Source organism: Astyanax mexicanus, unplaced genomic scaffold (genome assembly GCF_023375975.1).
Source record: "Astyanax mexicanus isolate ESR-SI-001 unplaced genomic scaffold, AstMex3_surface scaffold_48, whole genome shotgun sequence".
Lineage (NCBI taxonomy): Eukaryota > Metazoa > Chordata > Actinopteri > Characiformes > Acestrorhamphidae > Astyanax > Astyanax mexicanus.
In genome coordinates, this window is record NW_026040058.1 from 697,413 (window position 1) to 719,089 (window position 21,677).

The following is a 21,677-nucleotide window of genomic DNA, read 5'->3' on the forward strand; positions in this document are numbered from 1 at the left end:
ACATCATTAACTCGACTGTGTCATATATGTTATATTATTTAGCAGTAGCCATGTAAAACATTGTGAAACATTTATACTTTCGTTAAACCATACTATGTTTTCCAGATAAAAATGTCAGAAAACTGCTTGTCAATGTTAGAATGCACAGCTAAAATATCTTAGCTGAAATTCACTGATTAAGAATTGCTTGACACATCCAAACACATTTTCTGTTCTAATTATGCTGAATGATTAGGAAGAATTTTGTAAATCATAAGTGATAAAAGGCTTATTCAGTTAGATGCACCAGCCTCTGTAACTTATACATACATATAAACAAAAATACTTTACACTTGATTTTGTACAAATTCAGCTTCTACAAAGAGGTAAAATGTAATTGGTTGAGCAAAACATGAGTCCTCACCCATTTAGGTCTCTGTTCTGCAGCAATACCCTTCTCAACATATAATACAACTCCGTGTACATAAGAAATACTCCTTTTTCCAAATTACCTTAAGCTAGTCGAGGTAAACTAAGGAGGCACAACAATGAAGCGCTCTTACCCCAGCGGTGCCCAAAAAAGAAGGAAAATAAAGGAGAGGAAATCCAGTACTCAAAGCTTGACAAAGCTTACCAATTTTTTCTTAGCAGCAAGAGATGAAAAGTCAGATGAGGATGAGGTACCTGAGACCGCTAGGTTGTCAGAGGAAGATGCTGCACCCGTAGCAGCTGAAGTGGCTGGGTCTAGCGTTTCTCTACACAGTTCCCCACAGCAGTCAATCCTAGAAGAGACGGTAAGCGCAGCTAAAATTACCGTTCTTTCTGACGGCCCAGCGCTTTGGCCAGAAACGTTGACTGACCAACAGCGATGTGAAATTATAAAACCTGGGCCAGTTCAAATAAAGGAGTTTGACTTTCCTCAAAACAACGACAAAATACCTCGTCGATTTACTGTCGACAACTACCACATGAAAATGAACAACGGAGAGAAAATAAATCGGAATTGGCTAGTTTATTCACTGAGCAGCGATTCTGTGTTCTGCTTCTGTTGCACCGCTTTTGAGAGGAAAAGCAAGTTTGCTCTCAGTAGCAGTGGATTTCGCTCGTGGATCAATATTCACAGTCATTTAAGAGATCATGAAAAAAGCAAAATACACCGTGCAAACATGCAAAACTGGCGTGAATTAGCAGAGAGGCTTAAAACTATTGACAGTGCTTGTCAGGAATTACGTGCCCTTGAAGTACAGCATTGGAAAGCTGTCTTAAGAAGGATACTTGCTATTGTTTGTCATTTAGCAGAACGCAACCAGGCACTAAGAGGGCATTCAGAGAAACTATTTGAGCCCCATAATGGCAACTTTCTTGGCCAGATAGAGTTAATGGCACAGTTTGATCCTGTAATGAGTGAACACCTTAGAAGGATTGACAAAAAGGAGATCAAAGATCACTACTTAAGTAAAACCATTCAGAATGAACTAATTTCATTGGTTGGACAGAAAACAAAGGATGCAATTGTCCAGAAAGTTAAGGATGCGAAATACTTTTCTGTAATAATGGACTGCACTCCAGATACCAGTCACAATGAACAAATGTCCCTGGTACTACGCATTGCATACCTGTCAAGTTTTAGATTTAAAAATAAGGGATATTTTCCTCTGTCCGCTTAAAGCCGTCCCACCAGCCCAACGAAGGTTCAGTATCCCTTACATTTTAAAACAGGTTTACAAAAAATCTAAAATAACCACATGTGAACCACTTACACACTACAATTAGATTATCAGAATCTGAACATGTTGTGGACATTCCTACATATGTCATTCTTTTAATACAGCCAAATTAAAAACCTTTTTCTATATCTTTTTTTTATTTAAGATTTCATGTCTTTTTTGTAATAAATTCACTCTTTTATATGATATATTTTTTATTTATTTCATGGATTTAAAATTGAACAAAGAGTGCACAAATTCTGCAAAATTACTGTTGGTGACCTAAAAATGGTATTATGAGCTTTTACTAAAAGGACATGGACCAGATATATTCCATCAGTAAAAATTAGTCCTAAGGGGCCTACACAATAATTTTTAATTAATACTTCTTCCTTTTGATCACTCCACCCCTGATCAGTTCAGTTAATGTCGGTCCTCTCCACATTTCTAGTTAAACTGAGTCACAAGCTGTAATTTTTTTATTTTAAAAGGTTTAATCTGTGTGTTTTATTTCGGAGTATTTTTAAGCAGCTATCAGAAAAATCTCATCACAGTTACCATGATTAGACTACCGTTACCTTTCTTTTAGAAAAATCGCTGCATGTATGTTTTAACATCAGCAGCTCCAACTAGCTGCCTGAACTCACAGCGAGGAGGGCGGGGCTTCCCCACACTGACCCTCCTTGCAAGCTGATTGGCTGTTTCTCCTGAAAGGCGGGACTTTCTCCTTGAACCGGCTGCACGATTGGTTAAGAGACACAGAGCGGTCAGTGCCCTGTATCCTCAATAATATATATTTTTTTATTTTAATAAAATACGGGAAATTTACGGGAAAATACTAATACGGCAGGACGGCGGGAAAGAGGAGTAAAATACGGTAGTTTCCAGGCCAAAACGGGAGACTTGACAGGTATGCGCATTGTGAATTGTGAATCATGTTCAGGAGCCTCCATCTCAGAGCACTTTGTTGTTTTTTTCAGCGTTCAGGACACCTCAGGAAGAGGCCTGTGTAATACCCTCACTGAAGAGCTCAAAAACATGAAACTGATCATGGCAGACTGCCGTGGTCAGTCTTACGATAATGGAAGCAATATGATGGGACACAAGCAGGGAGTTCAGAAAAGAGTGCTGGAGATAAACCAAAAGGCACTGTGTGTTCCCTGCAGCAGTCATTCACTAAACCTTGTTGTAGCTGATGCTGCCAAGTCTTCTGTGTTGTCTGTGACCTTTTTTTGGCATTCTTCAGCGGCTCTACAACCTTTTCAGTTCTTCTGTGCACCGCTGGTCAATCCTACAGCGCCATGTAAAGCTCACTGTGAAAAATCTTTCAACAACGAGGTGGGAGTGCCGTATTGAAAGTGTAAAAGCCTTGTGCCACCAATATCCAGAGATGATTGAGGCCTTATCTGCGCTCACTGAACATGCTGCATTTAAGCATTGCCCTGCGCTTACTCTTGACATTGCCCATCACTGTTGCTTCAGGAGAAAGAAGCTTCTCCTCCTTAAAACTGATAAAAAATTTCCTGCGCTCCACCATGTCTCAAGAAAGACTGACTGGCTTAGCAATGATCTCTATTGAGCAGAGAGTCTGTATAGGCCATTGAACATGGAGGACATCATCAGCGCATTTGCTGAAACCAAAACCAGGATGGTTCAATTCTGAGTGCAGTAGGAAGATTGAAAATAGCGCAAGGTGAGTCAATATTGCATTTTGCTATTAAAAAACAAACAACCAAAAAAACATTTGATCAGGGCCCCCGGAAAAAACATTGCTTGGGGCCCCAGAACTACGAAGTCCGCCCCTGACCTATATCCAGTGTTCTCAAGTCTCGCGCTTTGAGCGTGTGACACACGCACCTCAGCAAGTTCACTTGCTCACACGCCACACATGGTATTTCTCACGCTTTCCAATCCATCGGCTCTATGTTATAATGTACTCTCGTTGAGCCAATCAGAATATAGATCGCTCTGTTGTTAGGCAGATCTAGTCAAAGAGGGTGGAGTTTCACCCAGAGTGTCAGGCGTGAAGAACTGTCTGATTCGAAAGTTCTGAAACACACGTCGGTGAACAACTGAAGGAGAACGGCGGCAACACTATAGGAGAGGGGTGATGGGAGGAAGCACAATGTTTATCATGCAAAGGGGGCGAGGAATTGTCTATCTGCTATATATGATATATTTAACAGAAATTGCTGATCCAAACATCTAATGATTTATAAAGGAAAATCATGAAAATTATCAGGGTTTTTTTAAAATATATATCTGTATGTCAGAAATCTGTAATACTCTTTGTTTAAAGTAAATTGCTATTCTTTTTGTACACTAACATGCTATAGTCTTTCTTCACAGTGAATTACTGTAATTGTACAATTCTTTATCGTAATTTTTTTTTTTGCTGTTAACTTCATTTAAAATTTAGAAGAAACATTTTTAAATGTACTAATCTATTAACAGTACTTCTCTACAGGGACATTACAAGATGTGTGTGTTTATGTGCACATCTGGGTTAGCACTGGTTGCACCTTAAAGTTAACTGTAAAAATACAACTTCTAGAATTTACATTAAAATTGAGGTAATAATTTGTTCTCACTTTATTTGTGTAGAGTTCACTTACAAAATATGACGTTAAAACACACGCAAATTAGGTATAATTAATTAAACACTTCATAGTACAATACAGAAGAAAGTGCATCTTCCCTATTGGTTCCTGGCATAATAACCTTTTTTTTTACACTTTTTTTTACACTGATCTGTAATCGTGTTGTTGTCTCTGCAGGACATGCTGGGGACTCTCCTGACCCCTCTCCTCTTCCTCCTGCACCTGACCTGGTCTGTACCTCAGCCACCCTGCAGCCGCTGCTGTGATGACCTCCCGCAGGCAGAGGATGTCGGGCGGAACATACCTGAAGTGCACACTTACATCAACATGACCATCCTCAAAGGTGCTCACGCTGATTATCTCCCCTGTGTTGTTGTTAACCAGTAATGCAAACTAATTTCCCATGTATGCATGGATTTTGACTGTTTAACCACATGTATGTTTCAGTTATGTATTATATATGTATTTTTAATTATAGTCCAATTACAATGTGTAAACATTCTAACCAATAAAAACATTGATGATTAAAAGGCTGAAGCTGCTAAAAGTATTTTTTGATATATCTTAAATATTTTATTATATCTTTTCATGGGACAACACTGAAGATTGGACACTTTGATTTAATGTAAAGTAGTGAGTCTACAGCCTGTATAACAGTGTAAATTTGTTGTGCTTTTAAAAATAACACAACACACAACAATTAATGTCTAAACTGCTGACAGCAAAAGTGAGTACTCCTCAGTAAAAATGGCCAAATTGTTCCCAAATTGTCGATATTTTGTGTGGCCAAGTTTTTTTCCAGCACTGCCTTAACTCTCTTGGGCATGGAACTAACTAGAGCTTCACAGCCACTGGAATCCTCTTCCACTCAACTTCCACTCTTCCATGAGAACATCACAGAGCTGGTGGATGTTAGAGACCTTCCACCTTCCGTTACTTATATAACATTAAACAAAATAATTGAGTACGCAACTAAAAGGGGAATTTGGAGAAAAACCTACATTACCTAATTTAAGAAGTAAAACATTAACAAGGTTAAACACAGTTGCCTTGATACTTATCAAGAGGGAACCACCACACATGCTGGACACCATATGGGCCAAACAAGTTTATCTTGATATTGTCAGACCACAGGTTCCTATAATCCATGCTCTTAGACTGCTTGTCTTCAGAAAACTATTTGCAGGCTTGCATGTGAGTCAGCTTCAGAAGATGCTTTCATCTGGGACAGTGCTATGCAGAGCTGATGCAGTGTGTAGCGTATTGTCTGAGCACTGACAGGTTGACCTCCCATATATAGCATTAACACTCATCATTTGCAGTCACACATATCAGACTCTCAACTGGAAACCTGGTGAATGTATGTATGACTGTATACCCAGATATGGGTTGGCATTCTGTCCTAATGCCCGATGCAGTCCTTCATGTGGATGGTCATTTCCAGTTGAGAGTCTGCTGAGTATTACTGCAATTGATGGATGTAAATGCTGTATATGTCTAACTTTATAGTAAGATGACTGGTGGAAAGAAAAAGTTTGAGTGTCAGTAGAAGTGTAATTAACATAGAAGCCACAATCATTATTATTATGACTATTAAAGACTAAAAGCTGTAAAAAAGAGTATAAAAGATGATGTTACCCAGAATTAATGGTTTTCCAGGCCGAACTCAAACAATTTCCATGCAGATTGGCAGATTTCAGCACTAGAGGATCTTGTGATTGAAAGGTCAGGCAACTGCTACATAGGCACTTTTGGTTCACAAAATGGTTGAGGTCTTTGAGCTGGTTGATATGGGGCTAGAAGATGTCAATTTGACAATTTTCTACAGTCTCTTTCCACACACCAGCATAGTGGCGCGACAAATCAGATATTTCCGTAAACACTGACATATATACATACAGTGCCTTGTTAAGGTATTAGGCCCCCTTGAACTTTTCAACCTTTTGCCAAATTTCAGGCTTCAAACATAAAGAGATGAAATTGTTATTTTTTTGTGAAAAATCAACCACAAGTGGGACACAATCCTGAAGTGAAACGAAATTTATTGGATATTTTAAACTTTTTTTAGAAATAAAAAGCTGAAAAGTGGGGCGTGCAATATTATTCGGCCCCTTTACTTTCAGTACAGCAAATTCAGTCCAGAAGTTCAGTGAAGATCTCTGAATGATCCAATGTTGACCTAAATGACTGATGATGATGAACAGAATCCACCTGTGTGTAATCAAGTCTCCATATAAACGCAGCTGCTCTGTGATAGACTCAGAGTTCTGTTTAAAGCGCAGAGAGCATCATGAAGACCAAGGAACACACCAGGCAGGTCCGAGATACTGTTGTGGAGAAGTCTAAAGCCGGATTTGGATAAAAAAAGATTTCACAAGCTTTAAACATCTCCAGGAGCACTGTGCATTGATCATTTTGAAATTGAAGGAGTATCGGACCACTGCAAATTTACCAAGACCCGGCCGTCTCTCTAAACTTTCAGCTCAAACAAGGAGAAGACTGATCAGAGATGCAGCCAAGAGGCCCATGATCACTCTGGATAAACTGCAGAGATCTACAGCTGAGGTGGGAGTCAATCAGTTGTACACTGCTATTACTCAAAGATATCCATAGAAAGTCTTGGGAGACACACCAAACATGTAGAACTTTTTGGCCACAATGCAAAACATTATGTTTGGCATAAAAGCAACACAGCTCATCACCCTGATCACACCATCCCCACTGTCAAACATGGTGGTGGCAGCATCATGGTTTGGGCCTGCTTTTGTTCAGCAGGGACAGGGAAGATAGTTAAAATGGATGGGAAGATGGATGGAGCCAAATACAGGACCATTCTGGACAAAAAACCTGTTGGAGTCTGCAAAAGACCTGAGACTGGGAAGGAGATTTATCTTCCAACAAGACAATGATCCGAAACAAAGCAAAATCTACAATGGAATGGTTCACAAATAAACGTATCCAGGTATCCAGAATGGCCAAGTTAAAGTCCAGACCTGAATCCGATCGAGAATCTGTGGAAAGAACTGAAAACTGCTGTTTACAAACGCTCTCCATCCAATGTCACTGAGCTCCAGCTGTTTTGCAAGGAAGAATGGGCAAAAATTTCAGTCTCTCGAAGTGCAAAACTGATGGAGACAAACCCCAAGCGATTTGCAGCAAAAGGTGGTGCTATAAAGTATTACTGAAAGGGGGCGAATAATATCGCACGCCTCACTTCTCAGATTTTTATTTCTTTATTTTTTTATTTAGAATATCCAATAAACCTTGTTCTACTTCACAATTGTGTCCCACTTGTTGTTGATTCTTCCCAAAAAATTCTATTTCATGCCTTTATGTTTAAAGCCTAAAATGTGCCAAAAGGTTAAAAAGTTCAATACTTTTGCAAGACACTGTAAGATTGGTCTGTTGTGAGACCCAGAGGTTGTGAGACTGTTGTTAACTGCAGTTTCTGCTCTCTCCTCAGGTGATAAAGGAGATAAGGGTGATAAAGGGACACCAGGTAAGCCTGGTTTAGAAGGTCCTCCTGGACTTCAAGGCCCAGAGGGCCCCAAAGGCTCCAAGGGCCAAGCTGGACCTCCAGGTGACCCCTGCAAATCAGAGCACTCAGCGTTTTCAGTAGGGCGGCGTAAGGCCCTCCACAGCGCCGACTATTACCAAGCCCTAGTGTTTGACACCGTCTTCGTTAATGTCCCTGAACACTTCGACATGTTCTCTGGAAAGTTCAGCTGCCGTGTCCCAGGAATCTACTTTTTCAACATAAACATCCACACATGGAACTTCAAGGAGACCTACCTACACATCATGCAAAATGAGGACGCACAAGTCATCATTTACGCCCAGCCTAGTGACCGCTCCATCATGCAAAGCCAGAGCATTCTGCTAGCCCTCAAACTGGGAGACGAGGTGTGGATTCGGCTTTACAAACGTGAGCGCGAGAATGCCATCTACAGCGACGATGTGGATATCTACATCACCTTCAACGGGTACCTCATCAAGTCTGATACAAAATAATAGGCAACACCTTGAAGGAACATGGAGTTTTCATGGTGTTAAAACAGGAGTTTTGTGATAAGTCAGTCTTTTTTAACCCCAGGTTAACCCCAGGATTTGTTTACCTCACCTGCATTACCTTTAAAAGGCACATAATCAAGAAAGGACTATGGTGGGTAGACCATGAGTTTAATCTCACCAGACAAAGCAAGTGTACAAGTTGAGCCACTGAATTTTGTACAGTATATGTAAGCATACAGTTATGGCGACCTCTTGTTTGTGCATTAATTTCCCACTTTTTCAACTCCACTGATAACATAGTTATATAGTTACAGACTGTTGTCCTGTGTCTGGTTATCTGCATAATTTATTATTAACCTCCTTTCACCCTGTTCTACAGCAATAGTCAGGACCACAAAGGAGAGACCACCACAGAGCAGCTATTATTATTTGGTTGGTGGGACAAAATTCTCAGCCCTGCAGTAATTAGCACTGATCAGCATGTTGGTGGTGTATATAAGGTGTTAATGTTGTTCTGGTACGAGTGGATCAGATACTGCTGCAGTGCTGCTGGAGTTTTTAAACACCTCAGTGTCCCTGCTGCACTGATAATAGTACACCTACAGTGTCCTGTGAACACTGATGAAGAACTAGAGCACAACCAGAACTAGAGGCTAATTTAAACTGTGCAGCAACAGATTCAGAGCTTCTGTCTCTGACTTTACTGTATTTACAGGGTGGAGCAGCTGTAGATAGGAGTGTGTAATAGAGTGGAGAACAGTGAGTGATTAAACACAGTGTTTAAAAACTCCAGCAGCACTGCTGCATATGATCCACTCGTACCAGAACACCACACACTAACACCTCATTTACACCACTACCATGCTGATCAGTGTTACTCACTGCAGTGCTGAGAATAAATGACCCAACACCCAAATAATAATAGCTGCTCTGTGGTGGTCTAATCTGTGGGGTCCTGACATAGATGAACAGGGTGAAAGGAGGGTAATAATAAAGTATGCAGAGACCCAGATACAGGACTACAGTCTGTTATTATAAAAAAAAAAAATTCTATATGATCAGTGGAGATGAAAAAAAATGATAAAAGTGGTTGTAATGTTATGTTATGTAAACATTAAGGGCACACGTGATCGTCTCTGTTAGTGGGAATGCCATGTTAAAGCTGTGTAGGTTAACATTTTTACTGTACATTTGAACTATATTGTGACAAAATAAGGTCCAGGCTGGCTACAACAATTCAAACTTAGACTTTAAAGAAGAGAAAAATCTACATTTCCACTACACTAGCAAAAATGTTCCACACCTTTGTTTTCTTTGGTTTCCAGTGAGAATTCCACAGTTTCTGTTGCCCAGCACAAATCTGTGGTTTCCTCAGTGAAAGCTCTGCATGAATGGCTGACTTTATCGAGCACACCTGGAAAACATCAGGGGCGAAAAACTGGAAAATCTAGGTCAAATGGTGGTCACCAGACGCAGAGCCCCAATCTGGAAATCTGGTTTCTTTTCTGCTTTGCATAAAGTGGACAGATCTGCACCCCTGGGACTGTATAAAAATCTGTTGACTTACAATAGAAAATACTTTTAGTTCAGCCAATACTCAAAAAGCTGACTTTTTGTTCCAAAAGAGCTTAATATAATCAAACAGAGAGAATATGATCTCACACCTTGCAACATGCAGAGCATCATGTCTGCATTAGGAGTTATTTTAACTGATAGATATACAGTTAAACAACAGTGTTCTAAATGGGTATGTTCTTTCTGTTTAAATTTTTGCAGAATGTGAAGGTGTCCTCTGAATTTTGAATAAGGAAGTACAAATTGTGTATAGGACATTACAATACAGGCAGCAATACAGGAATGCCAGTCAGCATTCTTTAGCAAATAAAAAAAAACATTTAATGCGGTTAAAAATATAATTATGTTACCAAGTAACTGAGTAAACATATCAGATTACTCAAGATTAAAGTTCAGAGTTTGTAGCAAAATCTGCACTTTTACCATACCCAGAGGTGGAAAGTAATGAATTACATTTACTCAAGTTACTGTAATTGAGTAGATTTTATGAGTAATTTGTAATTTTTAAAGTAGTTTTTAAAGTAAGTAATTTTACTTTTACTCAAGTACCTTTTGACACAAGTAATTTACTTCACTACATTGGAAAACTCCCAATTACTGAGTAAAAAATAAAATGCTGGGGAAAAAAATTGTCTAAATTAAAATAAAAATTGGAACCGTTGCTCGTGCGTGGAATAACGAGACAATAACATTCTCATGCGATACAAAATGTGCCCCACCGGACAGAGCTGTCAGCTTTCAAAAGTTCCACATCAAACCTGAGAAAGCATGTGGTGTAAGTACTTTTATCATTAAACAATCTGCTTAAATGTTAATAAAACATTAAGGTAAGGTAAGTAGCAGTTAAAGCATAGCAATGGCGAGTTAAAAATAATAATAAACTGTAAAACTATAAAAATACAGTTTATAGTCACCTATAATAACATAACTTTTTAATAGTAAAGAAAAAAGATGGATCATAGAAACCTATGCCACTTGTTTTATGGGGTGATCTGAACAAATACTGCCTGAAAGGTACAAATTATTATGTGAAATAATAGTTCATTAAAAACAATTTAATTTATGATTTGTTTTTACATCAAATAATTAAAAGTAACTATGTAACTTTTACTCAAAGTACATTTTAAATTGAGTACTTTTTTGCTTTTACTTAGATTTAGATTTTTAGATGGGTACTTTTACTTTTACTTGAGTAGAATTTTAGCAAAGTAAAGGTACTTTTACTCAATTACAATTTTTCAGTACTTTTTCCACCTCTGACCATACCTCAGGTACACCATTAAATATTACTAAACATTGTGCATATGAGTTTTACCCCATATGTAAGTTTAATTAACATTTACTTTACACAAAAATCTTTAACATAATGGGTGTGTCTCCCCAACCCTCCCTCACTCACCATCAGTGTGAATTCTGCCCTGTATTTAAATAAAAACATAGGCTAAATTCTCCTGAATTAGCAACATAGGATGAAACACATACACACACTCCCAAGTTCTTCATTCTTCTATTAAGTATTAACTTAATACCATAGGGAACGGTAGCCCTGGTTTGGGGGGCACACCTGTTATGCAAATTAATAATGCCAAGGACCATTAGGAAAGATTTACTGTTTGTGTGGTTAAAAAAATGCTAAGCAAACTTTACCATATATTTTTAAGCCTTAAGTGTATTTATCAGGGTTGAAACAGTAAAAGACAGCATAGATCACTTGTTATCTTAACTAATGTTGATAAGATGGTTAAACAGAAGCCGTCAGTCACTCTGGTCCATAAAGCTTACATATTAAACCATATAAAACAAATGAAGCCAGAATGGTGCTAATATATGCTAGTGGTGCTAATATTGTTTTAAAAGGTGCTACTTTAATTATTGTAATGTAATGTGTAGTTTAAAATATACAGATGAGACACAAACACACACATATGTATGAATATGTTTATGTATATATGATTTATATATTTACGTGTATGTAGAGTGTAGATGTGCTGTAGTGGCGTGAGATATGAATGTGTTTATTATGGTGAAAGAGAATGTGGTTTCTCACCTAACCCAGCACGGCAACTCCTCCATCAGAGTGCGTGAGTCTGCAGGTAAAAAAACAGTAGAACAGGATGTGTGTGGCTTTCCTCACTAAATAGCACAAGCTGTCCGCTCTCCACTGAGCCTGAGAGATACAGAGAGAGATACTAATATAGAAAGAGATCTGAGGAGGATGAGTTTCAAAAGTTTTCAGTTTTCAGGTTCCATTGCTGGATCCAATTGTCCAGTTGCTATTTAGGGCATCTCACGATATGATATTAAAAGCATACATTGCCCACAATAATGATGATATCACGATACTACATCTGTGGTTCTCGTTTTATCACGAGAAAGTTCTCTATGATACTTAACATCATTGTAACTGAAGAGGATGAAATACTCCTAAATAAGCAAATACCAGGAATTATACGTTTATTGGTGTTAAAACAATTCGATATATTGTGATATCGATATTTAATCCCTCCCCTAATCAACAGATGTAATCATTACCTGAACAAGATGTGTAAGTATCCATGTAATGATGTTTAGTATTAAGACTCTTTTCTAAGAAGTTAAAGATAATCACAGAATTGTCCCATGTATTTAAGACTAAAACCATCATATGAAAATCATCTGGGATGTTGGGGCTGGGAATGACATCACACAAAATTGATAGCAAAAAGTGATTGATATCAAATAATGCTTAAATGCAAGTAACTCAGCATGTTAAATATTTGAATTTAATGCACCTTTTAATAAACTTGAAATATTTAATGGCATAATTCATACATTTTTGTTTTAACAGCTCTTTTCTTTGTTTTGAACGTGTGAGGGGCTGAAATTTGCCGTTGGAAAAAATGTTTTCAATCTTCAAATTTTTAGACTAAAATAAATCAGATTCATAAATTTTCAGATCTATAAATTCAAATCTAGTTACCTGTTTTACATCTTGCCTAAATTCATATTTCTGAGAATCACATACGTTTCAATGTATGTATCTATTTTTTTTCAATGTGAAAATTGTAAGTATTTTAATGGTGAAATGTATTTTTAATAGCAGATTTCATCATCTCACATGATAATTTACTTATAATAGTTCACATTTATTAAAAGTCAGGTAAATGTATTTCAAATATAAAAAAAATCAGATGTAAACATTTTCAGTTCCATAAGGTCCATAAAAACAGTGTTCTTTTATACAGTGATTTGTGCTTCGAAAAAGCATGAAAACATGTTTACAGATAGAGGTTGAGCAGTACTGTGTGTACAAATGAATTAATGAGACACTAATACATAAAAGAGATCATAAACTGTATAAAACTACTGCTTTTACTTTTGAGAGTAGGATATTTGAGCCGTAGTAGTTCATTATTCCTACGTGGAACAAGTAGGAAAAGTGAGATTCTGACATCCAAGCTCAAATGGAATTCAGCAATAGAACTAGAGTGTTTTTACTCAGTCATAATATTCGTGAGATACCTTTTGGTGTTCGTTTACTTGTTGAGACCCTTACTTTTTGATATTCTGTCTTAAACACTGATATATTCAAATGAGCTTATTAAAGAAGCAGTCCAAACAGAAAGACTCCTTTATAACCTGTGGGCAGATGGCAGTGCAAACATTCTGGATGCTTAAACATTCCAGTTTGCTGATTGTCGTCCACTAAAGGGGCTTTAGAGAAGCTGTATTAACACTAGCCTGAAACACATTTGCATCATCAGTTTCAGTGTTAAACCACAGAGCTTTAGCTATATGTATTGAGGTGTGGGTGCGTATCGCCGCTGTCAGATCGAAACACTGTGTGAACATTTAATGATGAAGCATAATGTGCAGAATGCTTTTATATTGGCAGCCTGTTTTCTGTCATTTTATCTAGAGCAGGGGTGTCCAAACTTTTTTGTTGGGGGCCAGAAGGAGAAATATATTTGAAGTCGCGGGCCACACTCTTTAATAAAACAAATAATGAAATATACCACTTTAAATAATACTTTTTTCCTGATCATTTCATTTACACACCATTTTACTTGACCAACTATCTTTATCTTTGACAGTGTTGTGTAAACTAAGATTTTTCAAATTGATGTTTAATTTCATGATGTCTCTTAATATTAAACTCCTTAATTACGGCAACTTTTAGACTCTTTGGCCCGTTTTTCTGCGCTAGAAATGCGCACCCTCTCCGCTTTTAGACCCTTTTGCCCCGTTTTTCTGCGCTAGAAATGCGCACCCTCTCCGCTTTTAGACTCTTTTGCCCTGTTTTTCTGCGCTAGAAATGAGCACCCTCTCCGCTTTTAGACTCTTTGGCCACGTTTTTCTGCGCTAGAAATGAGCACCCTCTCCGCTTTTAGACTCTTTGGCCCCGTTTTTCTGCGCTAGAAATGAGCACCCTCTCCGCTTTTAGACTCTTTGGCCCGTTTTTCTCCGCTAGAAATGAGCACCCTCTCCGCTTTTAGACTCTTTGGCCCCGTTTTTCTGCGCTAGAAATGAGCACCCTCTCCGCTTTTAGACTCTTTTGCACTGTTTTTCTGCACTAGAAATGCGCACTCTCTCCGCTTTTAGACTCTTTTACCCCTTTTTCTGTGCTAGAAATGCGCACCCTCTCCGACTCTTTGGCCCGTTTCTGACACCTAGCGTTCAAACTTTGAATCTCACATTATAAAAATCTGCTTAACAGCGGGCCAACTTTCATTCTATTTCTAAAATACCTTGCGGGCCGCTCCAAAAAAGGAAACAGGACGCAAATGGCCCGCGGGCCGTAGTTTGGACACCCCTGATCTAGAGCTTGTAACATTGAATCATCTTCCTCAGGGAGGAGAGTGTAGGCTGTACAGTGTGCAGTGCCCAGGCTGACAATAGAATCCTATACAGCCTGTTCTGCCTTTTGGAACAAACTACCTGTGAACTTGATTTACTAATTACTAAAGTTAAAGTTACAGTAACACTTTTTTTGGAGTTGTTCATTTAACTATTTCAGAACTCTTTTTAACCCTATTGGCGACTGTCATGATTTATTTGCATAAAACACATGTCCCGCAAACCCTCATTCCCCTTCAGTGTGTAGTCTTTCCCACCAGTCCACCTATAGAAAAGTATGAATCTTGAGTGTGAGGCATCAATTATTTGTCTAGTACGTATTTTTTATTAGGCACATAATATGACTAATCATTGCTTTACTTCCCTTCCCACATTTTAAACAGCACCTTGTGACAGCATGCTTTCAGATACTTTAATATAGCAGAGCAAAACTGCACCACAGTTCCCAACAAACCTGTATTCACACTTTGCAGTAAAAAAAAAAAAATAATAATAATAAAAAAGCAATTTACTATTCTGGCCTACAATACTGCAAACAAGCAGTCAACCATTATATGAAACACAGCTACATACCCATGGGAAGGCAGCACTGGTGGGCAAGACTACACACTTAGGGTGAGTAAGGATTGGGGGAAAGAATCCTCATGTAAACTAAGCTAACAGGAAAGAACAACAATGATCAGCTTCTCTGAACTGTTTATATTTTACTCCATTTAACACATTTGAAGCTCTTTAGACAGAGTTTGTTTATCTCTATAAGATGCTATAAACTTCACAAATGACTTGACTGTAAACAGGTGCTGAGATATATTTGCTTGTTATTGTTTTTTTGTAAATATAAGGCTTTCATTACATGATATTGAACATTCAATGTAATGTTTTTGGAGAAAATTCAAATTATGCTTATTTACTGCTACAATAAAACGTTTATTTGAACGCAAACAATGCTTTCTTACCTTTTCTTACCTTTAAGAAAAAAAAACTGTGGTTTTAATGTTATGTCTGTTTTCTGTTTCCTGAAACATCGCTATTTCACTGGTGCTCTGGTTTTTGGTGCTCCCACACACTCTAGTGGAAAAAAAGACTAATGCATGCGGACAATGCAGATTATCAGAGATCAACCTTAGTAAACAGTAAAACACAAAATAAACCAAAAAGTGAACATAATGTCTTTACTGTAAAAATGTCCTTGTAAACATTTCCAGATATTTACCATAATTCTTGCAGTTTCTACAACAGTGCTGTAGTTTATTAAACACATCAAAATACTGGCAGTAGGGATTTCATCTGTTCATCATAGTTTTTTAAGATGTCTTACTATTTAAGCTTGATAAGCTCTTTTAAGACCCATTAAACCCTAAATCATTATTAGCTGAAATGCGTTCCTTTAAAGTAATGAAACATAACAGTCTTTCTGCCTTTGCAGCACCCCCTCAGGTTCAACTGTGCTATAAGTGAGGATGCTGTGTCTGTGTAATTTGGTACGCAGACACGTCAGAATATGCAGATCAGTCAATCAATAATACCGCCCCCTGCTGACATCCAACCATCTGGTTCTCACTGCTATCAGAGGCACACTGCTGCTGCATCTCAGTCTCAGCCTCTAAACCCAAACATCACCTAGTGCCTCTCCCAAACTACTCCCCCCATTATTTAGCCTTTTTCAGATTTGAGCTGAGAGTGGAGTGCCTTTAACAGATTTAAACATTAACAAATGCTACGTTTTTCAAAAACATAATTCCACATTAGCAAACACTGCAGTATATGGCCAACATAAATTCACTCTCAAAGGCAGAAAAAGAGTTAACATTCTCTTGAGCAGAGCACAAACTGCACTACAGTCCTCAGCAGGCCTGAATCACACTTTGCAGTAAATAAAAAGCAGTCAACCATTATATGAAACACAGATGAATACCCTGGGGAAGGCAGCCCTGGTGAGCAAGAATACACACTGAGGGTGAGTGAAGCTTGGGAGCATGACCCATTATGCAATTTAGGTTAACAGGAAAGGGACAGTGTTACTACCCCTAACCCAACCAACCAATCCTGTAAAACTTACCATCTCTGTGATATAAGGTTTGATCAGGACCACAATGATAAGCCACATCACCATCACAGTGATCAGCTTCTCTGAACTGTTTATATTTTACTTCATTTATTAAACACATTTAAACCTCTATGGACAGAGTTTATCTTTATAGGATGCTAAACTTCACAAACGGCTTGACTGTAAAAAAAAAAAAAAAAAAAAAAAAAAAAAGGGTCTTGTTTATTATTGTCTTTAGTAAATATAAGGATTTTATTACATGATATTGAACATATGATGTGCTATGTTTTTAGAAGAAAATTAAAGTAACACTTATTTACTGCTACAATAAAAAGTTTATTTAAATGCAATCAAGACTTTCTTACCTTTTCTTACCTTTAGAAACAACTGACTGTTCACTCGCTGCCTAATATATCCACTCCATTACAGGAGCCACTGGAACAAGATCACTGTGGTTTTAATGTTATGGCTGTTTTCTGTTGCCTAAAACATCTCTGCTTCACTGGTGCTCTGGTTTTTGGTGCTCTCACACACTCTAGTGGACAAAAAGTGTAAGGCATGCAGACAGATTATCGGCGAGATCAATCTAGATCAACAGTAAAACACAAAATAATCCAAAAAGCTAACATAATGTCTTTACTGTAAAAATGTCCTTGTAAAATGTTCAGATGTTTACCATAATTCTTACAGTTTCTACACTGTTTCTATAATTCTAAAATGTAACATAATTAAATCTGTGATATTAACAACAAAAAAAAAATATGTTTCTACCTTTACATGAATATATCTAGTTTTTAATTACTCCACATTTGTTCAAAATACAAGACATTGTGTATTTTTTCCTTAATATAATTTATTTATCCCAACAAATCTTTTTAGGTACACCTGCACAACAAACAAAAGTCTTGTTATATTTACTAGGGTTTAAATCACTACCTGTGTCAATGCTCTTTCTACAGTGTTGGTTCATGCAGCTTTCCTATAGGCTCCTGGTACCATACATTTGCATATTGGGTGTGGCCTCTCCCTTACTTACCTTTTTTGTGTTGTCTGTTGCCCAAAGCTACCTTATCCTGGGCGTGCAGTAATTATAATGTTGGCAGGTCTCAGTGTTGTAGAGCTGTAAGAGCACATTAACTTTATTCTGTGTGTCTAGTGATCACAGTTTGCTGGCTTTGAGCTACAGAGTTACTCTTTACTGAGTTTATTCCTGTATTGCTCCATTATTATACTGTCAGTATAGGCAGTTAAATAATAATATACTAAATACGTATATTGAGAATATCCATGCTTAACTTAAAATGATAAGTTATGTAAATACTATTGAAGTTTTATTAACTTGAAAGTGTGTGTTAAAATAAAGATGAATTGTTAGTTTATTTGACTAAACAGATAACTTTTTAAAAAGGACAAATTAAACACTTAAGTTAAGTTAACTTAGCTTTTTAAGTCAGTAGTGTACAAGAGAAAATTAAGTACTTACTTGACAATACTTAAATTTCCCATGTAGTGTCAATGGACTCTTTTAAGTTGACACTACATGAAAAAGTACGTTAGCCCTACTTGAGAAAATTAAGTAGTAAGTACAATGACTACTTTTGCTTTGATCTACTTAATTATCTAATGCAAAACATTGACATGATTTTTTAAAGTAGATCAAGCATACTTTTTTCAGTTTAGTTAAGCTACTTTGTCCATGTAATTTGTCACAAACACTTATCTAACTAGGGACAGGCATTTCAATTAATCCGGTGTTTTCATTCTTATCCAAGGTCTGTGTGCAGCTGGGATAACAAGGTAAACAAGTTAACTAAGGTTATCTAAAGTGATCTGGATTATGCTGGCTAACACAGTTATGCTACACACGCTAACATGAACTGAAATCAGTCACAGCGTACAGTCACAGACATGTGGTATCTGATTACTACCTCAGTGACGAGTCTTTCAAAAACATATATCAGAAATCAAAAGTTTGACTCTACATTGACTCAATTTAGATACAAATGTGATTATATGTTGAGCGATTTCTTCCAAAACAAGTACTGCTAAATTCTATTTATGGCCATTCCTAGCAACTATTTAGCATTAGCTATTCAGCTGTTTATTTATAGCCTTCACTGAGTTCCCATGACAGCAGTGAGGGAGCGTCATAACTGAGATCTAGATCAGGCTGCAGATTTAGATGTCATCTGCTAAAGTAAGCAGTAAATTAAAGGGATCTGTAGTACTAGGGTGTGTATTTTAGGAGCAGTGGGCTTTTTTTCTTTATAACAGACCTCGCTTAGGCTAACACAGCTAGCGGAGCATAAAGCTAGCTATCTAAATGTGCATAAAGTTATATAAAATCAACTTGAGCTGGTTTATAAGGCTGCTTGCCACGGTAGGAGTTACAGAACTTGTGTTGCACTCGCTCACGATGTTCACACTGCAGCGACACGGCATCGCTGCCAATCGCTTCCTCCACCACTCACTCGCCGCTTTGGCACGCGTCGCCTAAAGAGGGAGCAAGTTTATCTGCCACCAGCAAGAATGTGTAGAGTTGTAGTTCAGTGCTGTGTTCGAATGAGACACTGTTAAACAGCTGAGATTTTCACTCTCTAAGTGTAATTTTAACTCTTTCAGTGTTAAATGGTGTTCAGTGTGGGAGTCATTTGACAGAGTTGAATATTTCAATGTTAATCCCACTAAACCCAATGAATACTGGCCAACTCCACAGAGATTTAATTAAACCCCGCCCAGTTAAACACGTTATTTGCATAATGGGTGTGTCCCCCAGATCCTAACTTACCATCAGTGTGAAACTTTGCCCACCAAGGCTACCTTCCATTGGGTATTGAGTTATTTTTTGTTTAATGGTTGTTTATCTAGCCAATATATTGCAGGCTATGAGTGCAAGTTACCATTCTTTGTACAGTAAATTGTGATAAAGTGTTGGTAATGCACTAAGAAATACAATGGAAAATTACATTCCAACCTTTCCTGAATAATAATTAAATAATAAAAAGTCATTTTAATTGACTAATCCTATTCTCATTTATATATTTTTTTAGTGATGGCAAACCGAGGCTTTCTGAAGCACTGAAGCCTTTTTCCTAATTGTATCGAAAAAAGATTCATTACTCGGAGCTTCATAACACAGTGGACATCAGCGGCACCTGGTGGGCAAAACCTGAAAGTGCTTTGTGTATTTAAAGGACGAGGGGCGTTTTTTTTTTTGTCTTTTTACAGTTTTTAAACCTGTTCCAGTGCATTTACATGACATTTGAGGTTTAAATAAAAACTGAAAAAAGGAAATGGAAGAATACTTTGATGTCTTGGTAATTTAATGCATTATATTAAAAGACATAACTGTAATATATTTTTAATTAATATATAATACACTTAGAATGTACCTTGATAAGGCACACTGGAGAAACTACACTTGTAATTCTAATTGCATTCACATTGTTGCTTTTTTCCCTTCACCATGTTATTAATCTGTTAATATACCAAATTTTAAAATTATATTATTCACTATTATTCACATCTTTCCAAGCAGGGTTTGTAACATGTTTACATGTATCACTAGTCCATTGCCTATTTTTCCATAGGCAAGGCTCATGTAGATATGCTGCATGGGGGATATGGAAGAATTTGATGAAAGAAATGTATGCTCATAAAGGTGAAGGTGCTTGTGTAAGGGGCAGGGGGCACATATTTAATGGACGTGGTTATGTACATGTGTAATTTAGTTTTTATTTAGGAATAAAAAATTTTCCACAGTGCTGGGGTTCAGTTGGTTATTTCAAAATATGTTGTCATAAGGCAACACTTTTACTGGATGTATGCCATGACAGTACACACATTGAACTATGAGGATATATATATATATATATATATATATATATATATATATATATATATATATATATATATATATATATATATATATATAATTATTTTACACTCTTACAGAACTAATAAAATGCCATATGTCTAAAAGGCATAGTTTTCTTTCAAAGTTTATATTTTCTAAATAATAATTTTCTACCTTATTTGATGGCAAAAGTTCAAAGTGTTCCCAAACTTCAGAACGGCCTCTTTTTCTTACTGGTTCCATTCTAATATTTTATTATCTACTATCTATATCTTATCTATCTATCTATATATGATCTATCTATATCTTATCCTATCTATCTATCTATCTATCTATCTATCTATCTATCTATCTATCTATCTATCTCTCTCTCTCTCTCTCTCTCTCTCTCTCTCTCTCTCTCGCTCTCGCTCTCGCTCTCTGTCTCTGTATCTGTATCTCCGCTAACAACCCTCGAACTGCACGCCAGGATTTGCCGCTTTTGAATCTTTCCCTGAAGCAGTCACGTGGTTGTGTGCCGAAATGAAGCTTCGGACGTCATTGGTCACGTGATCTTTGTAGAACGAATCAAGCATCGGCTCAGTGATTCGAACCAATGCGTGTCGTTTTTTCAACACACGCCTCGAAGCTTCAGGTTCAAGGGTAGCATCACTATATTTTTTAAACTATTTCCAGTGTTATTGTAACAATTTAGGAAGTTCTAGAAATACAAATGTGAGATAAAAAGGAACTCTGGCTTCGCCTCGTTCGCGCCGCTACCGCTCCCAGAGTCTTCTGCGTGACACCGCCGTGGCTCTCCTTAGAAAACAGTGGGAGGCAGAGCGAAAAACGCTTAGCGTCGCTGCAGTGCAAGCCTACCATTAACCTGGCAACCCGAGTGAGCTTGGAGTCTGTGTGGGGGTTAGACGGGGGACAGCTCTAACCATTTCACACCCTTACTCTCATTTCCTACTGATTACTACTTTAGTAAAGTAAACTAGAAAGATTACAAGAATATTAGTCTGTAACATTACAGAAATAACATTATAGGACATTCTGAAAACATGTGGCATAATCATGTTATCACA

General features: G+C 37.4%; 1 protein-coding gene across 1 annotated transcript; it reads left to right on the top strand.

Moving 5' to 3' along the window:
* The first annotated feature begins 4,465 nt into the window (after window positions 1-4,465).
* Window positions 4,466-8,741, top strand: LOC125797538 (complement C1q tumor necrosis factor-related protein 1-like). Its single transcript, XM_049473976.1, has 2 exons — window positions 4,466-4,628; window positions 7,749-8,741. Exons 1-2 carry the CDS (start codon window positions 4,466-4,468, stop codon window positions 8,294-8,296), a joined length of 711 nt encoding a protein of 236 aa, XP_049329933.1. The 3' UTR covers window positions 8,297-8,741.
* Window positions 8,742-21,677: the final 12,936 nt, after the last annotated feature.

What these genes read in the sequence shown, in the direction of transcription:
- LOC125797538 (XM_049473976.1), top strand. Translation starts at nt 4,466, where the DNA reads ATGCTGGGGACTCTCCTGACCCCTCTCCTCTTCCTCCTGCACCTGACC. An exon ending in CAACATGACCATCCTCAAAG is followed by an intron (nt 4,629 to 7,748) that starts GTGCTCACGCTG and finishes CTCTCTCCTCAG; the next exon opens with GTGATAAAGGAGATAAGGGT.